The sequence below is a fragment of the Oxyura jamaicensis genome, chromosome 3 (genome assembly GCF_011077185.1).
Source record: "Oxyura jamaicensis isolate SHBP4307 breed ruddy duck chromosome 3, BPBGC_Ojam_1.0, whole genome shotgun sequence".
Classification (NCBI taxonomy): Eukaryota; Metazoa; Chordata; class Aves; order Anseriformes; family Anatidae; genus Oxyura; species Oxyura jamaicensis.
The window spans coordinates 39,272,865-39,296,398 of record NC_048895.1 but is presented as its reverse complement, the minus strand read 5'-3'; the positions used below and the strand labels follow the sequence as shown (position 1 = coordinate 39,296,398).

The window sequence follows — 23,534 nt, the reverse complement described above, 5'->3', positions numbered from 1 at the left end:
TTATAGGCTAATAAGAAAATATATCTTGATATTTTTTTTGATAAATTAACTTTTTATTTTTTATGTAGTAATCAGTTAAGTTAGGATTTTCTAATATTTGAAAAAAGCTTAAATCCAAAAAATCAGATGTAAATAAGATTTATTTTCATGACTAATTCCCATGACTGAAAGCTAACTAATCACAAATAACAAAGCAACAATTTCATTATTATTTGTTTTAATAACTGGAAAGTCAGTGTATAAAGTTGTGTCTCTGTCTACCTCATATTCATTACTTTTCCTCAGAAAATATATTCATCACGGGTGCCAGTGCCATTTGTTGGCCCATGATCATTTGGTCTTTGTAATGTAATACTTTCAGTCCTCTGGAAGCTTTCAACAAACTTTGCACAAATCAGTCTTAAGCTTTATTTTCTTGTGTTGTCCCAGTGCACACCCTATGGGTTAGCCATATAGAGGTATGGGTTAGCAACATAAAATGCTTCTGTTATCCTTTGAAACAGTTTCTGTACTAATTAATCTCTTTATCCCTACATTTGGAACATTTTGCCATGGTTACACGTGAAATCTTTCTCCTGCAGCTTGAGGATCCCGCCATTAGATGGCAGATGGCACTTTACAAAGATTTACCAAACAGGACTGAAGATTCCTCAGATCCAGAGAAGACTGTGGAAAGAGTTCTTGATATAGCTAATGTACTTTTTCATCTGGAACAGGTGAGACATATTTTCTCAATTACATTGCCTCTTAACCTAAACAAAAGCATTCAGCCTCTCAGTTGTACTTTCATCTGTTTTATTTAACTTTATATTATTTTTTCTTCCTTTTGGTGGCTATTGTTTAGATGCTTTCCTTTCTGGTTTTTAATCCAATATCTTGTGGTCATATCAATCATATAATGGCTCTTCAGCAGCTCAATCAATCATTTTTTAGGAAAAGGACTAGTGATACATATGTTTTAGCTTCCTTCTGGTACACTGCATCTAGCAGGAAGTGATCACAGATTTGTCCATGGAGCATGAAATGTGATATAAGAAAACAATATAATGACTGAAAAATATATTTTTTCAAGATTTTTTCTTTATTTGAGATACTTCAGTTATGGACTTAGAAACTTAAGCTGGCTACATAAATATCTGATGAGAAGTTGCATACTTTAGCTATATAAAGCTGGACAGTGAGATGGTTTGAAAGATAACTTCTCTACTAATGGCTTTAGAGAACTATTTACTGTATGCCAATCAGAAAAAATGTAAGAAGAATTTCCAGTTGACAACATAATTTGCTAAATTTTGAACTTAAAAAAATTCTATGTTGGTACATTCTACAAATCAGACTATTTAGTAAGTTTAATTTTCACATTTTGCTTACTGAACTGTAATTTTAACTTCAGTTTTTTTTTTTTTTTTTTGTGGTTTTAAATTTGTTTCTTTTTTTTTTTTTTTTTTTTCTTTATACTGAAGAAGCAGCACTTAGGGGCATTCCTAGTTGCAGAGATGAGCACTGATGGTTACACCATAGACTGTTAAGTGATTGCACATAAAATTTGCCTTTTTTTTTTTTTTTTTTCCTTTTGAAAGAATACTTGAGAATTCAAGGCTGTCTTGCTCTTTTATTAGATTTTTTGATTTCAGAAGCTTGGCACAGATTTTCATGTAAGGAAGCTTCCATACTTTGAAGTGATCACTGGTTCAGTCAAGTAGGAATCTGAGGGACGTATGAAAGTGCTTGTATATACATTGTGGTACTAGATTGCTAAGAAAAGTGACCCTTAGAAATCTTGGTATCCTGCATACACAGTATATTGATGTAAATACATATATCCCAGCTGTTCTTTTCTTACACGTCTTCTCCAGACTGGCAAATTCAGCAGATTTACATAATTTAATAGAAGATGAAAAAGAAGAAGTCACTAAGGTTTACCTGTTACTGAATGCATGTAGAACAAATAAAAAGTGATAGAATGTGTAGTAAAAGCATGGCAATCATGTTAGCCTACTAGAGAAAGAGTTCTGTTATAAGGATCAGTTTCACTGCATGTTGAACCCAGCAAAAGTACAGAACAGCATGGATTTCCCTCAAAATACTGTATCGATGTTTCATATCAATTGTTTTAATGAAGTAAATGCTGGCTACTTTTATTCTGTGTACTTGGAAACTTTTAGTTAGGGATTTGGCACCACAGCTTTACTTCTCTTCTGTAGACAAGTGCTCAGGTATAGTTTTTTTTTGGTTGTTTGTTTCATTTTGCTTTGCTTTTTGCTTCTGTCACTGAATGGGTAATTCCGTGTCTTTAGAAATAATGGATATGGATTATATACATATAATAATGGATATAATCGCTGGGACTTTTTCTATGACAAGCTGTAGTAGTTCTTTGTTCTTCATATACAAATATTGTGGCCACTTTCCCTATGGCACTTGGAAGGATCAGTACTTCAGCTATTTGTTTGTATTTTCTTTCCTTGCACAACTAATTTATTTGTTTGTATTGTTTTCAGAGATCCGCTTGTGTAGGCCGAGGCTATTTCTTTTGGGAAAGTATAGAGTTTGTTTTTGAAGACATTGCTAACTGTCTAACTTTCACATTTGGGTTTGACTGACTTCTAAATTGCTAGCACTGACTTTGTTTTGTGTTTGTAAATATGTTTGCAGTGAATACTTTTCTATCTTTTCTCATATAGCAAATATTTCTCAGTAACAACTATTTTTTCACTTGTGTTTTATATTTTGAAAGAAAAGTGTTTTATAATACTGCCATTTAATCTTACAACAAGTGTAATCCTCCAATTTTACTGAATGCTTCACAGTATTTTTAGTCAGTTTAATTAAATGCTTATTGTTTAACTATGAGTCATTTTTGGTATTTCAATAAACTACTAAAGTCCTCTTTGATAACTGTGTGGATTGAATACTCAGTGTTCATAAACATCATCACTTCATATTCTAAGACAAAATGTTTTATTTTACTACTAGCCAGAATCACTAAGTCTTTCAGATTAGGGATGCTAACTTCCATAGACTCTTTTGATGGTGCTGGGAGACAGAGGATATTGCTCCACTAGCACAGTAGTCTGTAAAACAAACCACTGAAAACAAAACAAAACAAAAACAAATACAAACAGCGATCTTTCCCCAACCCTACCAAAAAAATCCCCTCACTCCCAACATTACGGGAGTAGTGTAGCTTAAATCAAATCAAACCTTATGGAACACATATAAATTGCAAAAACTGTGAATAGACCATGTGAAAGGAATAATCTGTAACACAGCCTGGAATCAAAGTTCCCAGCCAGTCAGGCTATGTACTGTTGGTCTTCCGGACCACAACAGTCATTTTCTTCTGATGGAAACTAGGATAGAAGGTAGAACAAAGGAAAATGAAGGAGCAAAAGATGAGAATGGAGCAGACCCAATCTTATCTCATGCTACTTTAGAGCCAGGATGCAGAAAGAGAATTCATCTGAAAGCAGATCTGCAACATTATGAAATGTAGTTGAATAAGATATTTTGGAATATTTTATGTTCATTGTAGCTATTTAGATTCATGGAAGAGATTTAGTTCTAAGTCTCTGTGCCTGTGTCTCACTTTTAAAGTTAATTCCTTTCCATTGTAGCTGGTCATGGTAAATATTACAAATAAGTGCTTAATAATATTTAGGAAGACTCCTTCTGAGCCTGTACACCTCTGTGAAGGTGTACTATTTAACTCTACATAAAGAGTAGCGTTCCAAAGAAAGAGTGACTGAAGTTCTTTGTAATAAAATTTAAGATTTCCTGACAGATGACCTCAAGATAATAATACTCTGGCAGATCTAAGAGGTAGGATTAAGTAAAAAAGGAAAATAAATATACCATAAAATGAAAGGGAGATTTTTTTTTTTAATTGGATTTCTACAATTTGACTGACCACTTGAATGAACTCTGTCTAGAATACGTTTTCCCATCTATTATTCTTCTCTTATCTTTCCAGTTGATTTATGCTATCTAACATTTTTATTATTATTACTATGCCCAGACAGTGGAGACATTGCCATATTGTTTATTTTTCCATATATATTTTATGTAACAGGTTGAACATCCTCAACGATCCAAAAAAGCAGTGTGGCATAAGCTTCTGTCTAAACAGAGGAAAAGAGCAGTGGTTGCCTGCTTTAGAATGGCACCATTATATAATCTGCCAAGGTAAGTGCTGTATTTGTTTTATCATTCACAAATGTGAATACAAATACATGTTTTTGCTCATACAATTCTATTTGGTGAGATCTGAATGAAGAATAACATGCAAACTGATAAGTGAGAAACTACACAGTATGTTTCTTTTAGTAGATCTTACTACTTTCTTCTAGTATATGTTCTGAAAAAAAAAAAAGAAATATATTTTTAAATTTGCGGTTCTCTCCTTCTGACATTTTTCCACCTGTTTCTTCTGATGTGATTGCTTTTCTGAAAAGTATACATATTTCACAGGAGATAAATTTAGAAATTGATATATTAGGGTCATTGTAATTACCATCTTTGGAGATAAATGTCTTTCTAAGATATAGTATAGCTCTTGAACTGGGGAATTTCCTTTATTATTAGGTGCTACATTTTCTATATTAAGGAAATAAACTGCCATTATTTCTCTGAAAATTTGTCTATTTACTCTGCACTTTTGATAAGAGCAGAGTGTTCTTTTTCTACTAGGAAATTATGCACATAATGTAGCTTCACACCTTTTTCTTCTTCCTTGGTCAAGGGAGGCTGGGCTCTATAGCCAGGCGAGTCTTAAGATTTTGGGAGGAAAGAGTATGCAAGAAGCGCAAAGGAATCTGTTTTTTCATACAGTTGCTGAAAATAATTTCAAGAACACTTATCTGATATATTCAACATAGTATAATTCTCTTTTGTTCTCAAAAGCATGTATATTATTATCGTTAAAACACTTAGTAGGATGAATTAGAGTCTAAGCACAAGGGCATGAGATGTCATACCATCCTGAAATAAAGCTGTCTTGATAGTTGAAAATAGAACTACTATATTCACGTCTCTAGCTCTTCTTACTTATAACAAATAGATCACCTCTACATAACTAATATCCCATATATTTCAATTATATTATTTAATATTCAGTTATTTCAGTTATCTTCCTTTTCAGTATGTGAAATTGAGAGCTGTTTTAAATAATTAGGAATAATGATAAAATTCTTCAGAGAGACATATTTGTCACACAGTCCATTTTGTATTGAATTCTTAATGAAAGAAAGAAAGAAACAAAAACTAACCAAAAAACAAACAAACAAACAAACAAACTCATAATTGGCTTACTCCCTCTCACCTAACCTCATGGGCCATTTAATTTCATGGAAAAAGTTGGTTCATAATTTTAAATGTGTGAGTCTAAGCCTGAACATTCAAAAAATGCAATTATTTGAGCACAATGCAATGCTATCTATTGCCGTTATCATATTGAAATTAAAATGATATGAAACTATTTCTTATTCAAAATAAAATTCAATAATGTTGTAAAGTGCTCTCACTTGTGTTTAAATTTCTTTAAAGTTCTATTTATTATTTGTTACTGAAATCATTATTACATTAATATTTGTGAAACTTGTATCAAAAAGTGGTACAGTTTCAATTTGAGAATTTGAATCTAAAGATAATTTTTTAAATAAATGTTTTGGACTAATTTTGCAGTAGAAATTCAACTTACTTTTTAAACGGTAGATGTAATGTAGGGGCACTTCTCCAAGCTAAATGAAATAATGAAATCCAAATAGGTCCAGATCTTCTCTTTAGAAATGTAAAGCTTTTTTAAATTATTTTTTTATTTTTATTTTATTTTATTTTATTTTTTCCTTAGGCATCGAGCTGTCAATCTCTTTCTTCAAGGCTATGATAAATCATGGATTGAGACAGAAGAACACTATTTTGAAGACAAACTGATAGAAGATTTAGCAGTATGTCTGTGTGCAAAGGGTTGTGGGAATGTATTATGGATTAACATTAACATATAATCATAACTATAAGACTGTGAGGCACATAAGAGATCATCTAACCTATCTCTACCAAAAGGTGTGAGCTATAACCAAGTCACTCTGACAGTTGTTAAAAATCAGAAAAAGAAATGGAGATTACAAAATCTCGTTAGGCAATCTGCCTCAGGGCTTCAATAACCATATTATTAAACTTTTTTGTCTAAATTACATGCCAGGTGCTGTCATTGCCATAACTTTCAGAACCTGTCCTGTGGAGAATGGAGAATTCCCTTCTTTCTTTGCAGTTAACTTTTATGTATTTGAAGACATTATAACCCACATTAAAGCCATTTAAGTCAAAAGGTTAGAATGGGAAACTAGAGGGATTCTAGTCTAAGATTAATCAGTCCCACAGAAGTAGACATGAAAAGGGTATTCATTGGGACTATCTGTGCAGAAGAGTCTTCTTGTACCATCAGGGAAGTGAGGATTTTTCCCAGCAGTCAAATGTTAGACCCATGTTTTAAGCTTGGTAAGTCCTTGGAGTGATTTTCACGTAAGGCTTGTGTCCTCAACCTTTATAATCATCTCTCAGAAAGGTGGTTTTCATGAGGATTCAGCAAGAACTAGGTCAGAAAATGTTTGTACTAGGAAATGTTTCCCTTCCTGGGAGGACCAAGACAGACTTTTCATATGGAGGTGTGCCAGCTGTCTACAACAGGGAAAGAAAGCTAAATAGAATATTGTCATTAGAAAAAATAAACAAACAAAAAACAAAACCAATGATTGTTAATTTGCTTTAATTGTATAAAGTTTGTGTGTAAAACCAACTGCCCAAGTTGTAAACTATTTTGAAAATAAGGATCAAAATAACAAAAGAAATATCAGTAGCAATAATTTCAAAACAAACAAACAAAAAAGAAAACATAACACCATATTCATGTGTATATATATGTTATTGATTGATTAAAAATCTCTATAAATTATTGATATTGATATTCTAAAATTCTCCATTACTGTTGTTGGTAGACATGGCTCATTCTGGCTGAAGCTATTGGTGAGCTTCAAGTTTGGATAATGCTCCTTGGAACATTATGTTCCTCAGGGAACATTATACCTGGCATAGTATACGGAACAAAGGGTTTTGTAGCTGATGAGGCTTGTTAACATAGAGAGAAACAAGCTATTGTTTTTGCTACCTAATAGCAAAGGATGGCTTCTGGTTACCACTCATTCAGAATGACAAGAGTAGAAGACTAAAATTCTTTTCAGAATTTAGAAAAGAGGGTTGAGAAGAGGAGATCCAAAGCTTTGCATATAGTATCATCTTTGTAAGTCTTCATGGTGCGGTTTAAACTCAGTCAGGATCACTTACTTTGCTTGGAATTTGTTTCCTCCTGGTTGTCCAGGTCAAGAATTATGTATGCGAGTATTTAAAGTTTAATAAATTGCACGGAGTAAAATATTTTTCATAATCGGTAATATAATGTACTTTAAAATTTTTTATAAAATAATAATAATCTTTATTTCATTTTTCCCCCCTAAAGAAACCTGGAGAGGAACCACCAGAAGAAGATGAAAACCTTAAAAGAGTTGATCCTTTACATCAACTTATTCTGCTATTCAGTCGAACAGCCTTAACTGAAAAATGGTAGGGATAGTGTGAAAGACTTGAGCGTGATTTTCAGATTACTTCTGTATTTGAAGATATCCATGTCTCTGTTTAAGTCAGATTGCATAGGCTAGGCCAGAACCTGTGCATATGTACACATGTGAGTTACACTGGACCTTCTCTAGCCTGTGGTAGTATGTGAAGAGATTTTAACATGACTGATAATGAGATTTAATGAGTTTTCTAGAGGCACGAAGACGTGGCTATGCACTTTGTCACAGTCCTGGATGCTATATTCCTGGCTGTGTTCAGGACTTACTATGTCTCTATCTTCCGTGTTTCCTATTCAAATTGATATTCTAATTTTTAAAATATATTTATAGGAAAAAATAACTTTTCTATCTTCAGTGGAACCTTTTTTATTTTTATTTTTTATTTGTGAGTTCTGTGTTTGTAGTTGTCTTTGCTTTTCAGTATGTATTAGTTAATCTAGTCCTCATTTTCAAAAAAGATTTTTGTAATTAATTATAAGTGCAGAAATCCTTTAAAAGATTTTTAAGACGCTTAACAATATTTTGGAGCTCAAATTCTACTTGTATTGCTCTAATCTTCTGTCTTTTCCCTTTCCTCTCTCCATTACCCAGCAAATTGGAGGAAGATTTTCTCTATATGGCTTATGCTGACATTATGGCAAAGGTAATTTTTCTGTTTTGTTAATGTTAATAATGAAGATCAAGAGAAATTCTGTAACATGAACTAAGCCTTAGCCTCCTCTAAGCTTATTAGTAAATGTTTTCTTTTTTGCATGGTATCAGAGTTGCCATGATGAAGAAGATGATGATGGTGAAGAAGAAGTGAAGAGTTTTGAAGTAAGATTGTACTTTTGTTTTTTGTTTGTCCTTTTTTTTTTTTTTTTTTCTTGTCATATTAGACATTTTTCATAGCTTCTAACTGACATTTATGTTTCTTGGTTCATGGCTTACTGCAGCTTATTATGCCAGTGAACTGCATGTCAGAAGCTGAATTGTCAAATATGAGTCACCAGATTCACAGTAAAACAAAAACAGTTGTGTCACCTAATATAAGACTATATTTAGAATACTTTAACATATCCCATATGTTTATCTGATGGATTTTAACTTTTTTGTTGGTGAAGAGAAATGTCATGGGTAACATTTTATTTTGGAAGTCTGATAATAACAGGCTGTATCTTGTAAAGTATCAAGTCCTACTTTAATTTGCATGCTTAAAATACTGAAATTGTACTGCTTTTTTTGCAGTAGCCATTCACATTCAGTACTAGCAATTTATTCAGAATTTTTATGTTCATGTATTTATTAGCTAAAAGGTTAGCTTCTGTTTATCAACACTCCCAAGCTTTTTATTACATTGAGAATAGGAAAGCTGTATTTATTGTTCATTAAATGTTGACTTTTTAGTGATTGTCTCTACATAAGGAAACACAAATGCATGCATTGGTTTGCAAGAGTAAGAGATCCAAGTCCTTGTTACGCATTTTCTCAGGGATCTGTCTCTCTTTTTCCATCAATAACATGAAAATCACATGAAATTTGTCATTCTGAGGGGCAGTGAGGGAATTAGCTTGTTAAAATTTTAAGGATGATATGTAGTCCTGACATTAAAAACTGTCTTATATTTGCAAATCAATTAGTACTTCAGTTTTAATATATTTACTAAAGCACAGAAACATGAAATGTGTGCTTGTATTATTATTTTTTTAAATATATAAAGATACTGATTTATTTGATATAAAAATATCTGTGCTGCTATGATTTTAGAGCAGTGGTTTGAGGTAGGCTTAATGTTACTCCCATTGTTTTGTACATATCAGATGTTCCGTACATTTTCTAGATGCTGTGTGAGATAGCACTGAGTTGTTCAAGTATATATTTCTTATTTGGAAATTTCTTATACAGAAATCAGAAAAAATACCAAATTCTTTTCAGTTCTTCAGAAGCTCTAGTCCAGTTGAATTACAACTAACATACCCAATATTGAAAATTCTGTTTCATGACAAATATCTAAGTTTGAATCCAAATTTCAGTGCTCATTGTTTAGTTTTATTTTTGGAAGAGCAATGTATGACATTATCATTGACTAAACAAAGCATATTTATTTCCATAAGCTTTTGTCAGTTAGCCCACAGATGCTTGTTAGATAATTAAAAGACTTACAAATGTGAAAGTTTATAATTAGTAATTAAAATGAATGAAAAATGTTATCAGTAAGGTTTTTATTAATGCTAAATGATAATGGGTTTCTTGTTCTGCATTCTACCATATTTTTTGAGAGATTTTACTCATTTGTTTTTCATTATTATTTTTTCTGTAGCTATGAAACTTCTGTTCAAATAATGTATTAACTGTTCAAAAGACAATTTTGTGTATGTATTTGGTCAGTCACCTGTAGAAAAAAAAAAAAATGGACTTCTTTTTCTTATTCCTATTTCGCTTCTTGTCCTTGCCCTTCCTTAAGGTCACAGGATCCCAACGCAGCAAGGTAAAACAAACAAAAAAAAAATGTGTGTGTATTTGTCTGGGTCTATTTTTGTGACTTTTAGGCCCAACATCTTGGATAAGTTCATCTAAAGGGTCTTGAAAACATTTCTAATGTTTTAGTTCCAGCATAACATCTCTCTAACAAATTCTTCTTGTACACAGACTCTTACTAAAGGCTCCAAGAATTATTTATATGGAATTTCATACATAAATGCATTGCCATTTGAGGGAAAATTGAGTGTCACTTGGCTTGTTCATATTATTCTACTATTCTTGCTTTTTGTGCATAAGTTATCTTCTTTCTGGTTATAATTTAAATTTAATGATTTAAGTAATATAGGTGTCTTTTAAGGGATTTTTTTTCTACATCTTAGCAGACATGCTTGCATTTCTGATGCACTAGCAGAATTGTTCCAGTAGTTGTCACAGTGGTAGCATCAGTTACATTGTAGTTTATCTATATTTCAGATCCTTTGGAGTGGTCTCAGATATTAGCTTTCACTGTCATAGTACTTGACTGAAACTCCATAGCTACTCAACACCTGAAGTGATTCCTAGTTGTTCCATGCTTTCCCTAAACAAACAAACAAACAAAAAAAAGTGGCTATTGCTGCAAAGTTTCACAGTGTGAATTATTGTTGACTTAATTTTTTTACAGTCTTTCATGTGTCACTGTGAAAGTCTCACCTTCCATTTCTGAAAGGTGCCCATAGCTTGAGCATCAACCTACCTGCTGATTTCATGGAAGTAGAAGTCTCGGTTCCCATTGTTGACTCAGCCTGCTTGCTGATAGTGCCGCAAGGTTGATGTTTTGAGATATGTGGTGTGTGGGGTAGCTAATTTTTATTTCTGAGGTGCTTAAATATATTTATTTATGCTGTGGCTAATGGAAGCCAGACTCCGTAGAAACGACTTGCTTGAGATTGGAAATGCACAGATTTAGCTAATGGTCAGACTCCAGGCAGTAGTTTCAAAGTTCGGTATGTATGGCAATATGGGGAACAACTATAAGCATCTCTATTGAAAAGATCAAGATGGTTTTAGTTTTGGGTTTTCTGTCACTTATTAGCATCCAACTTATGAAAGAAAGAGATTCCCATACAACTGCAGGAGAAGATGTACTTCACTCTTACTACTTCAAAAGTTTGAGCAGTTCTTACCCCACCTTCATACTGTAAAAGCATTATCCTAGAAGATGAGTTCACTTGTGCAGATTTGCAAACAATTGCTTAAAAGGTGTAATTACCACAAACACAAAATACATTCTATAAAACCACAAAATCAAGTATGTAATCAAGCTAATAGTATATTCTTTTCTTTTCTTACCATGAGCTATTGAAATGCTGCTTGTCTATCACTCTGCCTAGCTGGTTACCATGTACTAACCGCTGTATGCTCCATAAAAATTATTCTGTTTTGCTGACTGAGAAGTGTTTTCAAAGAGTAAAAGACAACCATAAATAATCATTGCTTCCCTTGTGCATGACAGGAAACAGTTGTAAAGATGTGAGACTGCATACACCAGGTGTGTGTGTGCTTTTGTGTGTTCTGACTGTTTATCTCGAAGTACAATGATGAAGTCAATTCTTTTATTCCATGCTCTGCATGCATGTAAAAAGACTGACTGTTCACTCTGAATGGGAATAAAACTCTATGGCTCCTCTAGGCTTTAAGAATATATGATATTTGAAGTCCTGAATCCTTTCACAATCGGATCAATTGAGACCTTTTGGCAAGCTTACAATGTGGGAAGGTACAAAATGAAAGTATTCATTCTGTGATTGCCCATAATTTCACTTAAATTTTTGATGCTAGTTATTGCAGGTCTCTTGAAGCCAGTGTCCAGAGTTATGAGACTCTGTGGTACCACGTAGGTGAAATAGATAAAATTAAAAGTATGAAATTTTGTCCACTAATATTTGATAGCACAGGTAGTTGCTAGTGTTTAAAACATCTAGTAGCATTTAATAGCTATTGAGTTAGCACATCCAAACGGTGTTTGTTAATATCAAAATTATGGGTGAAATTGATATCTGAAAGTGCTTCCAACACTGTTGTCCAATAGACAGTTATGCAGTGGTTAAATAGAAATCCATTTAGAATTTTTCTTTGGACATGACAGTTAGAGTTAAGTTTTTTAAAATATAAGTAGATATCCTGCAGGGTGATTTAGAAGATCTAGCCTTTCCACTGGTGAAGATGTCAGCATGTGTCTAATGCCTTTTTTTTCTGTTAATCTTGTGGTACTATTTGGGCACCTCTGCTCTCTGAGCTGTAAGGCTATATTGCCTTACTGAGTGGTGTCCTTAGAAAAGTTCAAATAAAACCTTGAAATTCAGAGTATTTTTAAGCTCTTTGCTTCAGATGGGGGACAAGAGTTTTTTTTAAGGCATGTCCTGAACAAAAGAGTTTCGCACCCTGGCTGAGGCCTGCAGCCAGTCACCATTGGGTTCAGATTGTTGAAGGAATGCTCTCCAGATGGTTTCCCTTCTCCAGGGGGCAGACAAGGGAAATGCTATAGCAAGGGTCAATAGCTTTTCTACCTTACACTTCAAAACACAAACAGATTTACACACAATGTCACTAGTTACCTAAATTGTGGTTACACTGTCCACAACTACAGGATACGTTTTTTGTACATCTACTATAAAAGCACAAATGTGTGTTTAAGTAAGATATGATCAAATTTTCCATGTTGCTGTAAAAGGGTAGAGTTCTTGTGCACTTTCTTAGGTGATTATGTTGTTGACATTGTGCTATTTGTTAATTCAGGACCTTCTTTCTGTTGTTTTCTTGCTGCGTTCCCTCCTCAACACCTACCTCCCATCAATCATGGTTTTTGTTTGTTTGTTTGTTTGTTTGTTTTCCTCAGAGATTCTATGCAGAAAATAATTTATTTCATCCAGTTAGAGAATTTTTGGTGTCCACCACTATACAGTAACCCTTCCCCTGTCACTTGCTCCTACTTGTTTGCAGTGTTTGGATTCTCCACAATCTCATTTATAGGATCACTGAATTTGGGTCAGAGCAATTAATACATTCTTTGTTATAAGGTTGGCTTTTTCTCAGTTTCTAGCCTATTGGCTGTTTGGGGGTATATGAATAACATCACCTCCAATTTATTGCAGGGAATATATTGCAAAAGTCTTCAAGGGAATCTCTTTTCTGCAAAGTGAAGACTTCTCTGCACATACCCATGACTTTCTCAGGGTTTCAGTTTGGGGGCAAACCAATAAATGATTAGGCTATTTGTTAAAATCTTTCATCATGTCCTCTGGCTGTTTTCCATCTTCTGTGTTTGTCAGTATCTCTACCCACTGCATTGTTTCAACTGCTTATACCAGCATTAGCATGGTGTGTTTCAAGAGCACTCCCTGGCATTTATCTGCCCTGCCTTTCTACTACTTCTGACACTTATTGCTTCACTGCTGTAGCACAACAGAACTCATTGACATCCATGAGGGCCTTTTGCAGTCCTGGGGTGATGTGCTTTGAAGAACAAATACATTAGAGTGATTAAGTGATCATTCCTAACTTTGAGGTTCTTCAGATTCTTTGATTATTTTCGATGCAGTAATTAAATAATGATCTTGCCAAATCATTGTTCTATATAAGTTATTCTGCTCCAGCTAGTGAAGTCATAGTGAAGTCAATTGAATTCATAGTAGAATCTTCTAAATATTCTATTAATTTTATTAAAAGAAATCAGAGAGAGAGTTAAACATTTTACCTATTCCAAATATGTCAACTTTGTTGTGCAACTTTAAACAAAGAAAGGGTGACACAGTTTAAAATGAATGTATAGTTTCTTAGTTATGCCCTATGTTAACATAGAAAAAAAAATGGAAACTGAGAACACATAGATTTGAAAATCCCTAAATACAATATTTTTCCTTTTATAGATTCATAACATTGTCAATTCCTATCTACTTGAATAGGAGTGAATAGGTTTAGTGATCTCCGTATCAGTATGGCAAGTGTCAGTAATGTATGAAACAAAAATATTAGTGTCAGTAATGTATGAAACAAAAATATTAGTGTCAGTAATGTATGAAACAAAAACTGTAAGTTGATTGCAAGAGAAAAAGATATAATTGAATGACCGTGTAAACATGGTGACATTGTTTTCTCTCTATCTCATTTTTTGTTTGTTTGTATGTTTTTTTTGTTTGTTTGTTTTTTATAACCATGTATCCAATAAACAAAATACATTTCTAATTTAACACTGAAGTTTTGAATATAGATTGTTCAAAAGTTTGGAAATGTGAACTATGATGTTGATAAAAATGATCCTTGTGACCATGTGGATTATTGTGCTGACTATAGATATGGAGTAAGATAGTTATGTCATAAAATCTAATGATATAGCAATCTTTTTCTCTCCCAAGCAATTGTTACTGAGGAGAGTCATCAGAACACTAATACTTCTTTATCTGGATATTAGTGTGAATACAAGAAATTATCAATAATTGGTATCATTCTTATGTCTTTTCATATTTTCAGCTGTTATACTGTGAAGCCTATGATAGCTTTTTGCTATCTTGTCTGAAATTTGTTAAAGATTTGAATAAGATGCTTTTTTACTCTTCAGTTATCTTTTTTTCCCCAAGTACCAGTTAGATGAATATTATTTCCATTCCTCTTACCTCACCTCATTACAAAACATACATGCTAATACCCAAGAAAGATGTTTGTTAATTACAGCCCATCAAATTAAAACAACCCTTTTGGCATATGTTTTACTTACCTACATTTTATTTTTGATATTATTTGCTTAGCAGCAACAGTGATGAAGATGAATGGAAGGAGTATTTTTGAATTTATGAAGTAATTGAGTTAAGATAAGATACAAGCATATATTTACTTAGTAATGTTTAATAAATATTACAGGAAGCCTACTAGTGTTCTGAAGTCTTGTGAAATATCGCATTAAAAATAGATGTAGTTTTGAGGAAATTCAGAAACTGCTTACAGACTGTCACTCACTACATGTACCTAAGAATGTGGTAGTTAATTCATGAACCTTTTTATCATTTTTAGTGATGATGCTTAGACAGCACTTTCAAACATTTCTATTTAATTTTATTTTGGTAGTGTTATCAAATGATAGAAAGTTTATAGATGTCTGTATTGAGGCACATCAGTGTTCCTTAACTATGGAAGAATACATAGAAGAAGAAAGCAGAACAGGTAACAGAGAAATTAGAATGGCAAAGAACACTTTTATTATAAAATTCACTTTTAAGATTTACTATAATTATTTTGTTTGCTAATAATTTAGTAAATTCTACATTTTCTTATTACCTTATTCATATATTTAATCATCTGTACTTTAAAAAGTTCCTTTGCTTTTGCCAAACTTCTGTTTTTGGCCTATGGCTTTTTGTTATTTTATATATACATACTTATATATATATATATATATATATACTTTATATATACTTTATATATACTTTATATATATATATTTATATAATAGAAAATACTTGAGATTCTGCTTTCAGAGAATGATGAAAAATTTTCATCATAGCAGCTTGCTGGAGAAAATCTGTAATGTGGGAATACTTGTACATATATTTCTAAGTGGTCAGCTTTTCCCCATATAAATGGAAAGCACTGAAGAAACAATAGATTTTGTTTTATTATTTTATTTATTTATTTATGCTGAATTACTTAAAATGTTTCAGTTCATATGAAGCATTTTTTACTTCCTGTTGTGATGGTTTTGTGAATGACTGAAAATTCAAGCCATTGACTAATTATTTTGACATGGTTTCTTGACATTAACTGGCGAGTACAATAAAGTGCAGAAAATCAACCTGTTATCACAGGTAACCGTTAGCAGTAAGCACACCTTAACAGAAATATGGATACCTTGACTAGCTAGCAGCTCTATTAATTTATCATACTTTTCTCTGCTATGGGTGATCCACTAAACAAGCATTGGTACTGCCACGTAGCAGGATTCATACTGTTCTGCTTTCCAAGCCAGACTAACGTGTATATGTATTAAGGTTGCATAGAGAAAGCAACAGAGAGGAAGCATTGTCAAGCTGAAGAAAGCAACATGTTCTTTGGGAGTTATCACCAAAGGAATGATTGCTTTCAGAAGAAATGTATGTGGGTTTTTGTTTTATTTTGGCCTATGTTGCTACTAGTTACCTAGACAGCTAGATTTCTCATAGGAAATGTCACTTTTCTGATTTTAAGCCATTGGCAACACCAATATTCTTCTGTTCTTCTGTAGAACCATTACCAGAATTGTTCATACCTACTTTGTTAGTCTGTAGATTATGCAGACTAACTTGCTATAAGCATTCTTAAGAACTTATCAAAAAATGTTGTATAATTAAAGTAGTATAGCTCTTGGTAGGCTTGTGAATAATAGATCTTACAGTGAAAGACAACTTGAAAGATTGTTGGGTCTAAAACAAAAAAGTAACTATTGGTAGGAAATAGTTTTAAATGATAAACAGTGATCAACTTTCAGTGGCATCTGAAGCAAATGAAAATATTTTATTGTAGGTATATGAAACCTGTGACGTCACAACTTTCTGGTGGTGTGTGTGTGTGTGCGCGCGCATACGTGTGTGTGTCTGTTTTGTTTTTGTTGAACTCCCAGGAAGAGGTTTAAACATGAAGGCAAAACTTTCAAACCTTAGCATGGCTAAATATAAAGCAAAGCTGCCATTTTTGCTGCCATTTTTTTTTTTTTTCCTTTTTTATGCCTCCATCTAGATTTGTCACATTATTTAAGAAAAAAAGAAAGATACAATTTAACCACAGGAGAGCTAATAGTGTGAAAAAAAAAAAAAAACCCTGATGAATTTTGTTTCCGCAGCACGATATTATCAAAGATTTAAGAAACAAATTTGCCAGCCTCGGCGAGAACTCTCTGGTAACAGCATAAATGTCTGTGTTGGTTTGCTTTTTCAGTTAAAGGTTTCTTTTTCATTCATTTGAACACACATTTCTGTTTTTCTCTTTTTTCCCTCTTCTTTATTTTCTCTTTATTATTCATACCCTCTATTTAGCAAGCCTTCATTTTTTAAACCTCTTCCATCTTCCAATGTCTTTTTTCTGTAATTTGGATGGAAAGTTTATGGCAGCAAAGCTGTCATTCTGGCTACTTCTGCTGCAGCTGTTCCTGCTTTTAGGTCATACATGTTTTGGGCGTTGTGTTTATGGACATGATACTGATTGTGTCATGTTCCTTTTGAGTAAGCTTTTTACCACATCATCTGATGGATTCACTGTCATAGGGCTCTATGCAACTTCCATTTTTCAACTTATACTGCTTAGTCATCCTCAATTTCCAGCAAACTTGGATTAATTTTGTGAAAGTTCAAACATATCTGGAATTAACTGTGCCTTTATGTTTGCTCTTTATGCTCTTCTTTATTTTTTCAGTAGTAGTTTAAATTATAAAAAATAAACTTCACCATTGCTCAAGCAGTGCCATGCAGTATTGTTTGTTGCCGCTAGAGAATGCAAAATATAAAAGCACAGTGCATTCTATCAAATATTCCTTCGGTAGGGTGGGAAATTTGTATTGTATTGTAATAAGGAGTTTTGAAAAAATTGAGAGATGCTTCTGTTAGTCTGGTATTCAGCAACAACTTGCAACTCAAGAGCCACATACTGAGCAGTATGAAGTTATGGTCACGCTATAGAAGGTGATTAAGAGTGTGAACTGTTGCACAAAAGTGCAAGTTTGATATATGCAGTATATATATAATGAACATAGACTTTGAACTAACCTAATAATTTACAATTGAAATAACTCTTTTCAGATAAACTACTAAAAGCACATTAAAGAAAAATATGAAGGGAAGAATATTTCTTGAACATGTTAAATATCTGTTCAGTAGCATTGTCTGTATTAAATTGGTCCACAATGTTGCCATAGAGCCCATATACTAAGAGAAAACCAAAAACCTTTGGAGAATTGATAGTAACTGAAGTCCTCATCTTAAATGACTGGAATTTTTGTTCAGGAAAAAGAAATGGAAAAGCAAAAACTTCTGTATCAGCAAGCCAGACTGCACGACCGGGGTGCTGCTGAGATGGTTCTTCAGACAATCAGTGCTAGTAAAGGTAATATCCTGTTGTGTAGATTACATGCTAAAACTTATTTCTGATTATCTTTGAAATGATTGCAGTTCTTACTGTGCAAAATCTACAGATGTTTGACAGTAAGGCTTGCTTTCAAAATGCATGCAAAGTTTCAAAAATTATCAGCAGCCCATTCAGAGTAATAATAAAGTGTAATAACTTTAAATGATGCTTTGTCCCTTAGATGACATCTTCCTCTAAAATTTGCTGCTTCCATTGTCTCTTCTATGCTATATTTCTACAGTAGCGTTTAAAAAGTTTCCTGTTACCCAACTTCAGATACTGTAGCTAAATGCTTTAGATATTTATTTTCATATGAAATAGGAGAGAATTGTCTAGACTGGCATGCAGAAGAAATACAGTTACACTTGAAGGCTAACTTAAAATTGTGTACTCAGCCTTAAATCCAGTTAGATGATCTTATGAATGAAACAGCATTTGTATTACGATCAGTTATTCCTTCCTGTCTTACCTTTTGTGTGCTGTGTATACATGAGTTATACCATGTCTGCAGGCACTCACAAAGATACTAATTCAAGCTAGATACCATGAAAGAAAAATAGTATGTTTTACGTGAGAAATAGGAAGGTTTCTCCTGATAAATTTCCATTTAAGTGATTGCACGGATAAGTTAATAGAACATTCTAATATTAAAGTATGATCTAAAAGTATTATTTTAATTATTTTAAGGTGAGATGGGGCCAATGGTTGCAGCTACCCTAAAGCTAGGGATTGCCATCTTAAACGGAGGAAATTCTACTGTTCAACAGGTAAAGTACTCATCTATTTTTTACCCATTCTCGTTACTATTGAACTTTATACCATGGTCCTTATTATTTTAATTATATAATTATGTAATAAGACTATTTGTCAAGTGCTATTTATACTTTTAATCTAATCTGCAGAAGAAAACAGTTCACAAAATAACTTTTTTGCTAGGGATATCCTTTTTATCTGTACACATATTTAATCTACAGAACACAAGGCTAAAACAAATATTTTGCACCTCAGCTGGAAGGGAGAAACTGTATGTTAAGTTGTTAACTCCTATTCTGTGAGAGGAAATAATTTCTGGGGAGATTGGCATTGTCCTGTAGCCAGTAGAGCAAAACTGCTGGCCCCAGTTTTCATCAAGAAATTTTTACACAACATAAGTCCTTGGCTTATGTCATAGGCAGTTTTGGTGATAAAAGCAGAGAACTTAAACTTGATTTGCAAATCAACAGTAACTAATTGTGGTGAACAGAGTACAATTCTGGTATTCTGATAACATTCTGTACTGTTGAAGAGAAGTGCTTCGTACAGACTACATTCAGCATTTTATACTAGTAGAAAATTCCTGAAATGAAAGGTTTCAGGGCTGCCATTACTACATTGCTATAGGGTGGTTTGAAGGAATACAGACAACTGGAAATGGATAAGGTCCTCTGTTTAGCAACCACTGAAGCATTTGTGTGCAGCTGAAAATAGTGTTATTTTCAGAGGCTATGTTTCCAGGAAGTGACCTGAAAGACCACAGATTGTTCAGAAAAGTATCTACTTGAACAGTTCTTTGTGGTGTCATGATATTAAATGACTAATGAAAAATATATTTGTATACAGTTATTTAATCTGAATTTGTAATGCAACAATTTATTTATTTTTTAAATGATTTGTCAGTGAACTTTAAGAAGAATACAGGAATTCTGTGATTCTGTGAATCAATTATTAGCCATGTTACAATAATACTAATACTAGTAGTCTAAGTTACATATTAGTATAATAAAAGCATCAATATTTTTTTTTTTTATATACTTTATATAAAAGCATCAATAATTTAGTTAGAATTCCTGTTCTACAGTTGCCTCATTTCTGTCCCTTTTCTCTGATGTTTTGCTTTCCAATTTTTCTTTGGGGCCTAAGATGAACCCCTCAGTCTTCCTTGGGATGGGATGAGTAGTGGGGGTAGAGGAAGATGTATGGAAGTGGTTTTGAAAATTCTTCATCATTTGGAGTTCTATGCTGCAATCAGTAGGCCGTTGATGATAGTGGGGGGTTCCTCTTCTATCATCTTAAGTCATCTTAAGTCTACTTAGGTTTATGATAATACATTGTCTGCTTTTGTACTTTTTTGGAGGTTACCTATTACCTATTTTTCCTTTTCCTTTTTTTTTTTTTTTTTTCCCAAAAAGAATTCTATATCATTCTCAAAGTGAATTATTGTAGCAGTCCACCTGAGATTGATCACAGATTGATCTTTGACCACTGTGATTTTTTTTTTTCATATGTGGGACCTATGAAAAAATATCATCATGTTCACTCCACTGAATAACTTCTTGTTATTGTAATCTATTATCAGATAGGTAATGCACACTACCCTACAGCTAAAACAAATAAAAAAAAAAATACTCCCCTGACTACTAACATGCTACTGTAGCTAAAATAACCCATCACAAGCTGAGGCCATGTCAAGTCCAATCTGGTGCTGAAATAGTAGTCAATAGAAATTTGTGGCCTAGTATTGGCAAGATCATATTTATATTAAGTACTAAATTTTGCTGACTGTGTTGACTTTAGTTATTATCATTTCCATGTTTCAGGAAGGTTTATCCACAATAGATGTCCTTTTCTGTCAAGGACATGAACTTGATGTTCTGTCAAGGCATGAACTTTAAATATTCTTTTCATTTTTTTTTATATCTGGATTTTTCTCAGCAACGCTTTATTATGAAACCTGTAAATATTAGAGATATTTCAAAACACCAACATCACTAGTAATCTAGAATCTATTCAGCATTAAGTACATTAGAGTAACGCATGCTATAAAGATGAATTCTCTGAGTATATAATCTGTGTTTACTGCAGAAAATGCTTGACTACCTCAAGGATAAGAAAGATGTGGGTTTCTTTCAGAGTCTTGCTGGTCTTATGCAGTCCTGTAGGTAAGAAAATATCTCTCAAAATTCATTATTTGGTATTTAGGTTTTTCTCCTGAAGGATGTGTACTTTTGGAAGGAGCTTTAGAAAACTGCTGTGTATCTTTTGCAAACAGCACCAGGGCACTGCAATTTGCTAGAGTTTGGGTTGGATAGAGGACAAGGTGATGCTTATGGTATGCAAATCTTCATATAACCAATCTACCTTGGTTATTGGAAATGTTTATGGCATTTGCGTCTACTCTGAGATATGCCAGAAAACAATTCCAGAGTTAGAAGCATTCTTCAGGACTGAATTTGTAACTCTGGAGGTATCCTGTAATCCTGCAGAGAGCAGGTTAATGATCAATGTTAAGTAGTCATAAAGATTTTGGGAAAACCCAACTTTATTAGAAGTATTAATAGTATTTCAGAGTGCAGTGGGAAACCGTCTTTTAATAAACTGAGGAGGTACTGTGACTTGTTTGTCCGTTAATGCTTCTTGGCTTCTTGACAGTTTATCATATGTATCATATGACAGTTGATCATATGTTGATCACATGTCTTGAAATACACTGAGTAAACCATATGGTTAAATAATGTATTAATGAACATAAAACATGAGACTAAAGGCTCAGCCTTCTGTTATGTCAATGGTACTATGCTATATCCTTTCTTCATAACACTGACTTTGGCAAAGTTTCACTTTAAAATCAGTTAGGTTGGAGTTAATCAACATTCATATGACTTTTGTAAACTTTCTTGCTTGTGAACACAAGTTATCTATGTCAAGCTGACATGCTAACCAATGAAAGGCAGAACTATGCAGATTTACAAATAGAAATCTGTAAGGGTACAGGTTTCTTATATCCAGGTAATTCAGCACGGATGTCCCTTTGGCATCTTCAGTTTTTCAGAACATGGAGGGAGAGGGACACTGAAGGGAACTAATAGTGACATAGGTTCCTTATGGACCTTGCTGCTTGGGATAAACTTGACTATAATATGAAAGCAGTCAATCATGTGGCTTCTTTACAACCCAGAAAATTAGTATTTTTATTATAAACGTGTACATTCACTTTTTTTGATCAATCGTAAAGAGCTAAATTCTATTGTCATTTGCAGGGCAAAAGCAGGTTAAGTCCGTAGAACTGAATTTTCTGATCTTGTAGCAGGCAGGTATATTAAGCCACTAAAATGTATCTTCTTGACACTAGTATGGTTATATACTTAAATGAAATTACAAATCTTTGTCTGTTTTTCATAAATTGAAATATTACACATTTTTCATGAATCACTGCACATATACAATATTTCTCGTTGCAGTGTTCTTGACCTAAATGCATTCGAACGTCAGAACAAAGCAGAAGGCCTTGGCATGGTGACCGAAGAGGGATCAGGTAATATCAATTTAACAGAAATGTTCTGTGAACTTTTCTACATTTTGTAGAAGCAAATCTGAAAGAAACCTTTAAATATATAGAGAGAGGCTGAAGTTAATTGGCTGACCAAAGCCCATGCTTGTCAGTAGTAAATCACTAGCATGTGTTGAGTTTCAGAAATGTCTCAAAGGAGTCTTACCCAACATTCTGGAGAAGTGAAGACCATATTACATGCAAAATTGAAAGCAGATTCTAGTTACAAACAGCAGTGTTTATGCATGTAAAACATTTCAGAAGTCCCCAGCCAGTTTCAGCATAAAATTAAAAAAAAAATTAAAAGCTCCCACCTGATTTCTTAAACTGTCTTGACTAGAATGAAAACCAGACAATTTAGTTACGCATATAGTTTAATTTTAGAGGTCAAAAGAACTGTATCTGCTGTCTGGGGGAAAAAAAAAAAAAAAAAAAGTCTGCTGGGAAAGCTGCTGCTTAGAAATACTCTTTTTCTGTTTGTTTGTGGGGAAATATTAAAAAAAAAAAAACTTCATTTTTGACTTTGAGCCAATTTAGCTTTCTACCTTCTGTGTTGTCAGTTCACTGTCAGGTTCTTTCTTCTGTCTGACAGTAAGTTCTGCGATTCCCTTCCTGTGATTGTCTGGAACTGTTAGGTTCATTCTTATGTGACTGACTGAGCTACCAAAGCACATTTTCTCCACTTATCTTCAATATTTTTTATGGTATATTTTTATGTTTAAATCCTACAGTGACCTAATCTTTTAACATGTTTTTATCTTAAAATCAAGGTAAAAAAGCTTGACTGCGTAATCATCATTGCATTTTGGCACTCATAATTCATACCTGCAACACTGTGTATCCCATCGGCTGTTGTGCCTGTAGCTCTTTTATGTGGCATATATTTCTTGATTATTCAACTGCTTGTCTCAAATCAAAACCACAAACTATTAAATTTGACTGGATTACTTCAAGTCTGATAATATATTCTGTTTCTCTAAAAGTGCTCCCACAGTTTAAATTATAAATCAAATCCT

General features: G+C 33.2%; 1 protein-coding gene across 4 annotated transcripts in view; it reads left to right on the top strand.

Moving 5' to 3' along the window:
• The window catches only part of RYR2 (ryanodine receptor 2), a 400,228-nt gene that overhangs the window by 336,564 nt on the left and 40,130 nt on the right, over positions 1-23,534 (top strand). For 2 of the 4 annotated variants that reach the window (XM_035320403.1, XM_035320399.1), the window contains 11 exons: positions 582-716; positions 4,073-4,185; positions 5,849-5,945; positions 7,511-7,614; positions 8,220-8,271; positions 8,391-8,444; positions 10,072-10,095; positions 18,092-18,191; positions 18,900-18,979; positions 21,054-21,130; positions 22,430-22,503. In XM_035320403.1, coding sequence (XP_035176294.1) covers positions 582-716; positions 4,073-4,185; positions 5,849-5,945; positions 7,511-7,614; positions 8,220-8,271; positions 8,391-8,444; positions 10,072-10,095; positions 18,092-18,191; positions 18,900-18,979; positions 21,054-21,130; positions 22,430-22,503 — 910 coding nt within the window. The remainder of the gene's footprint in view (positions 1-581; positions 717-4,072; positions 4,186-5,848; positions 5,946-7,510; positions 7,615-8,219; positions 8,272-8,390; positions 8,445-10,071; positions 10,096-18,091; positions 18,192-18,899; positions 18,980-21,053; positions 21,131-22,429; positions 22,504-23,534) is intronic. The other 2 variants (XM_035320402.1, XM_035320401.1) reach the window with 1 other exon arrangement.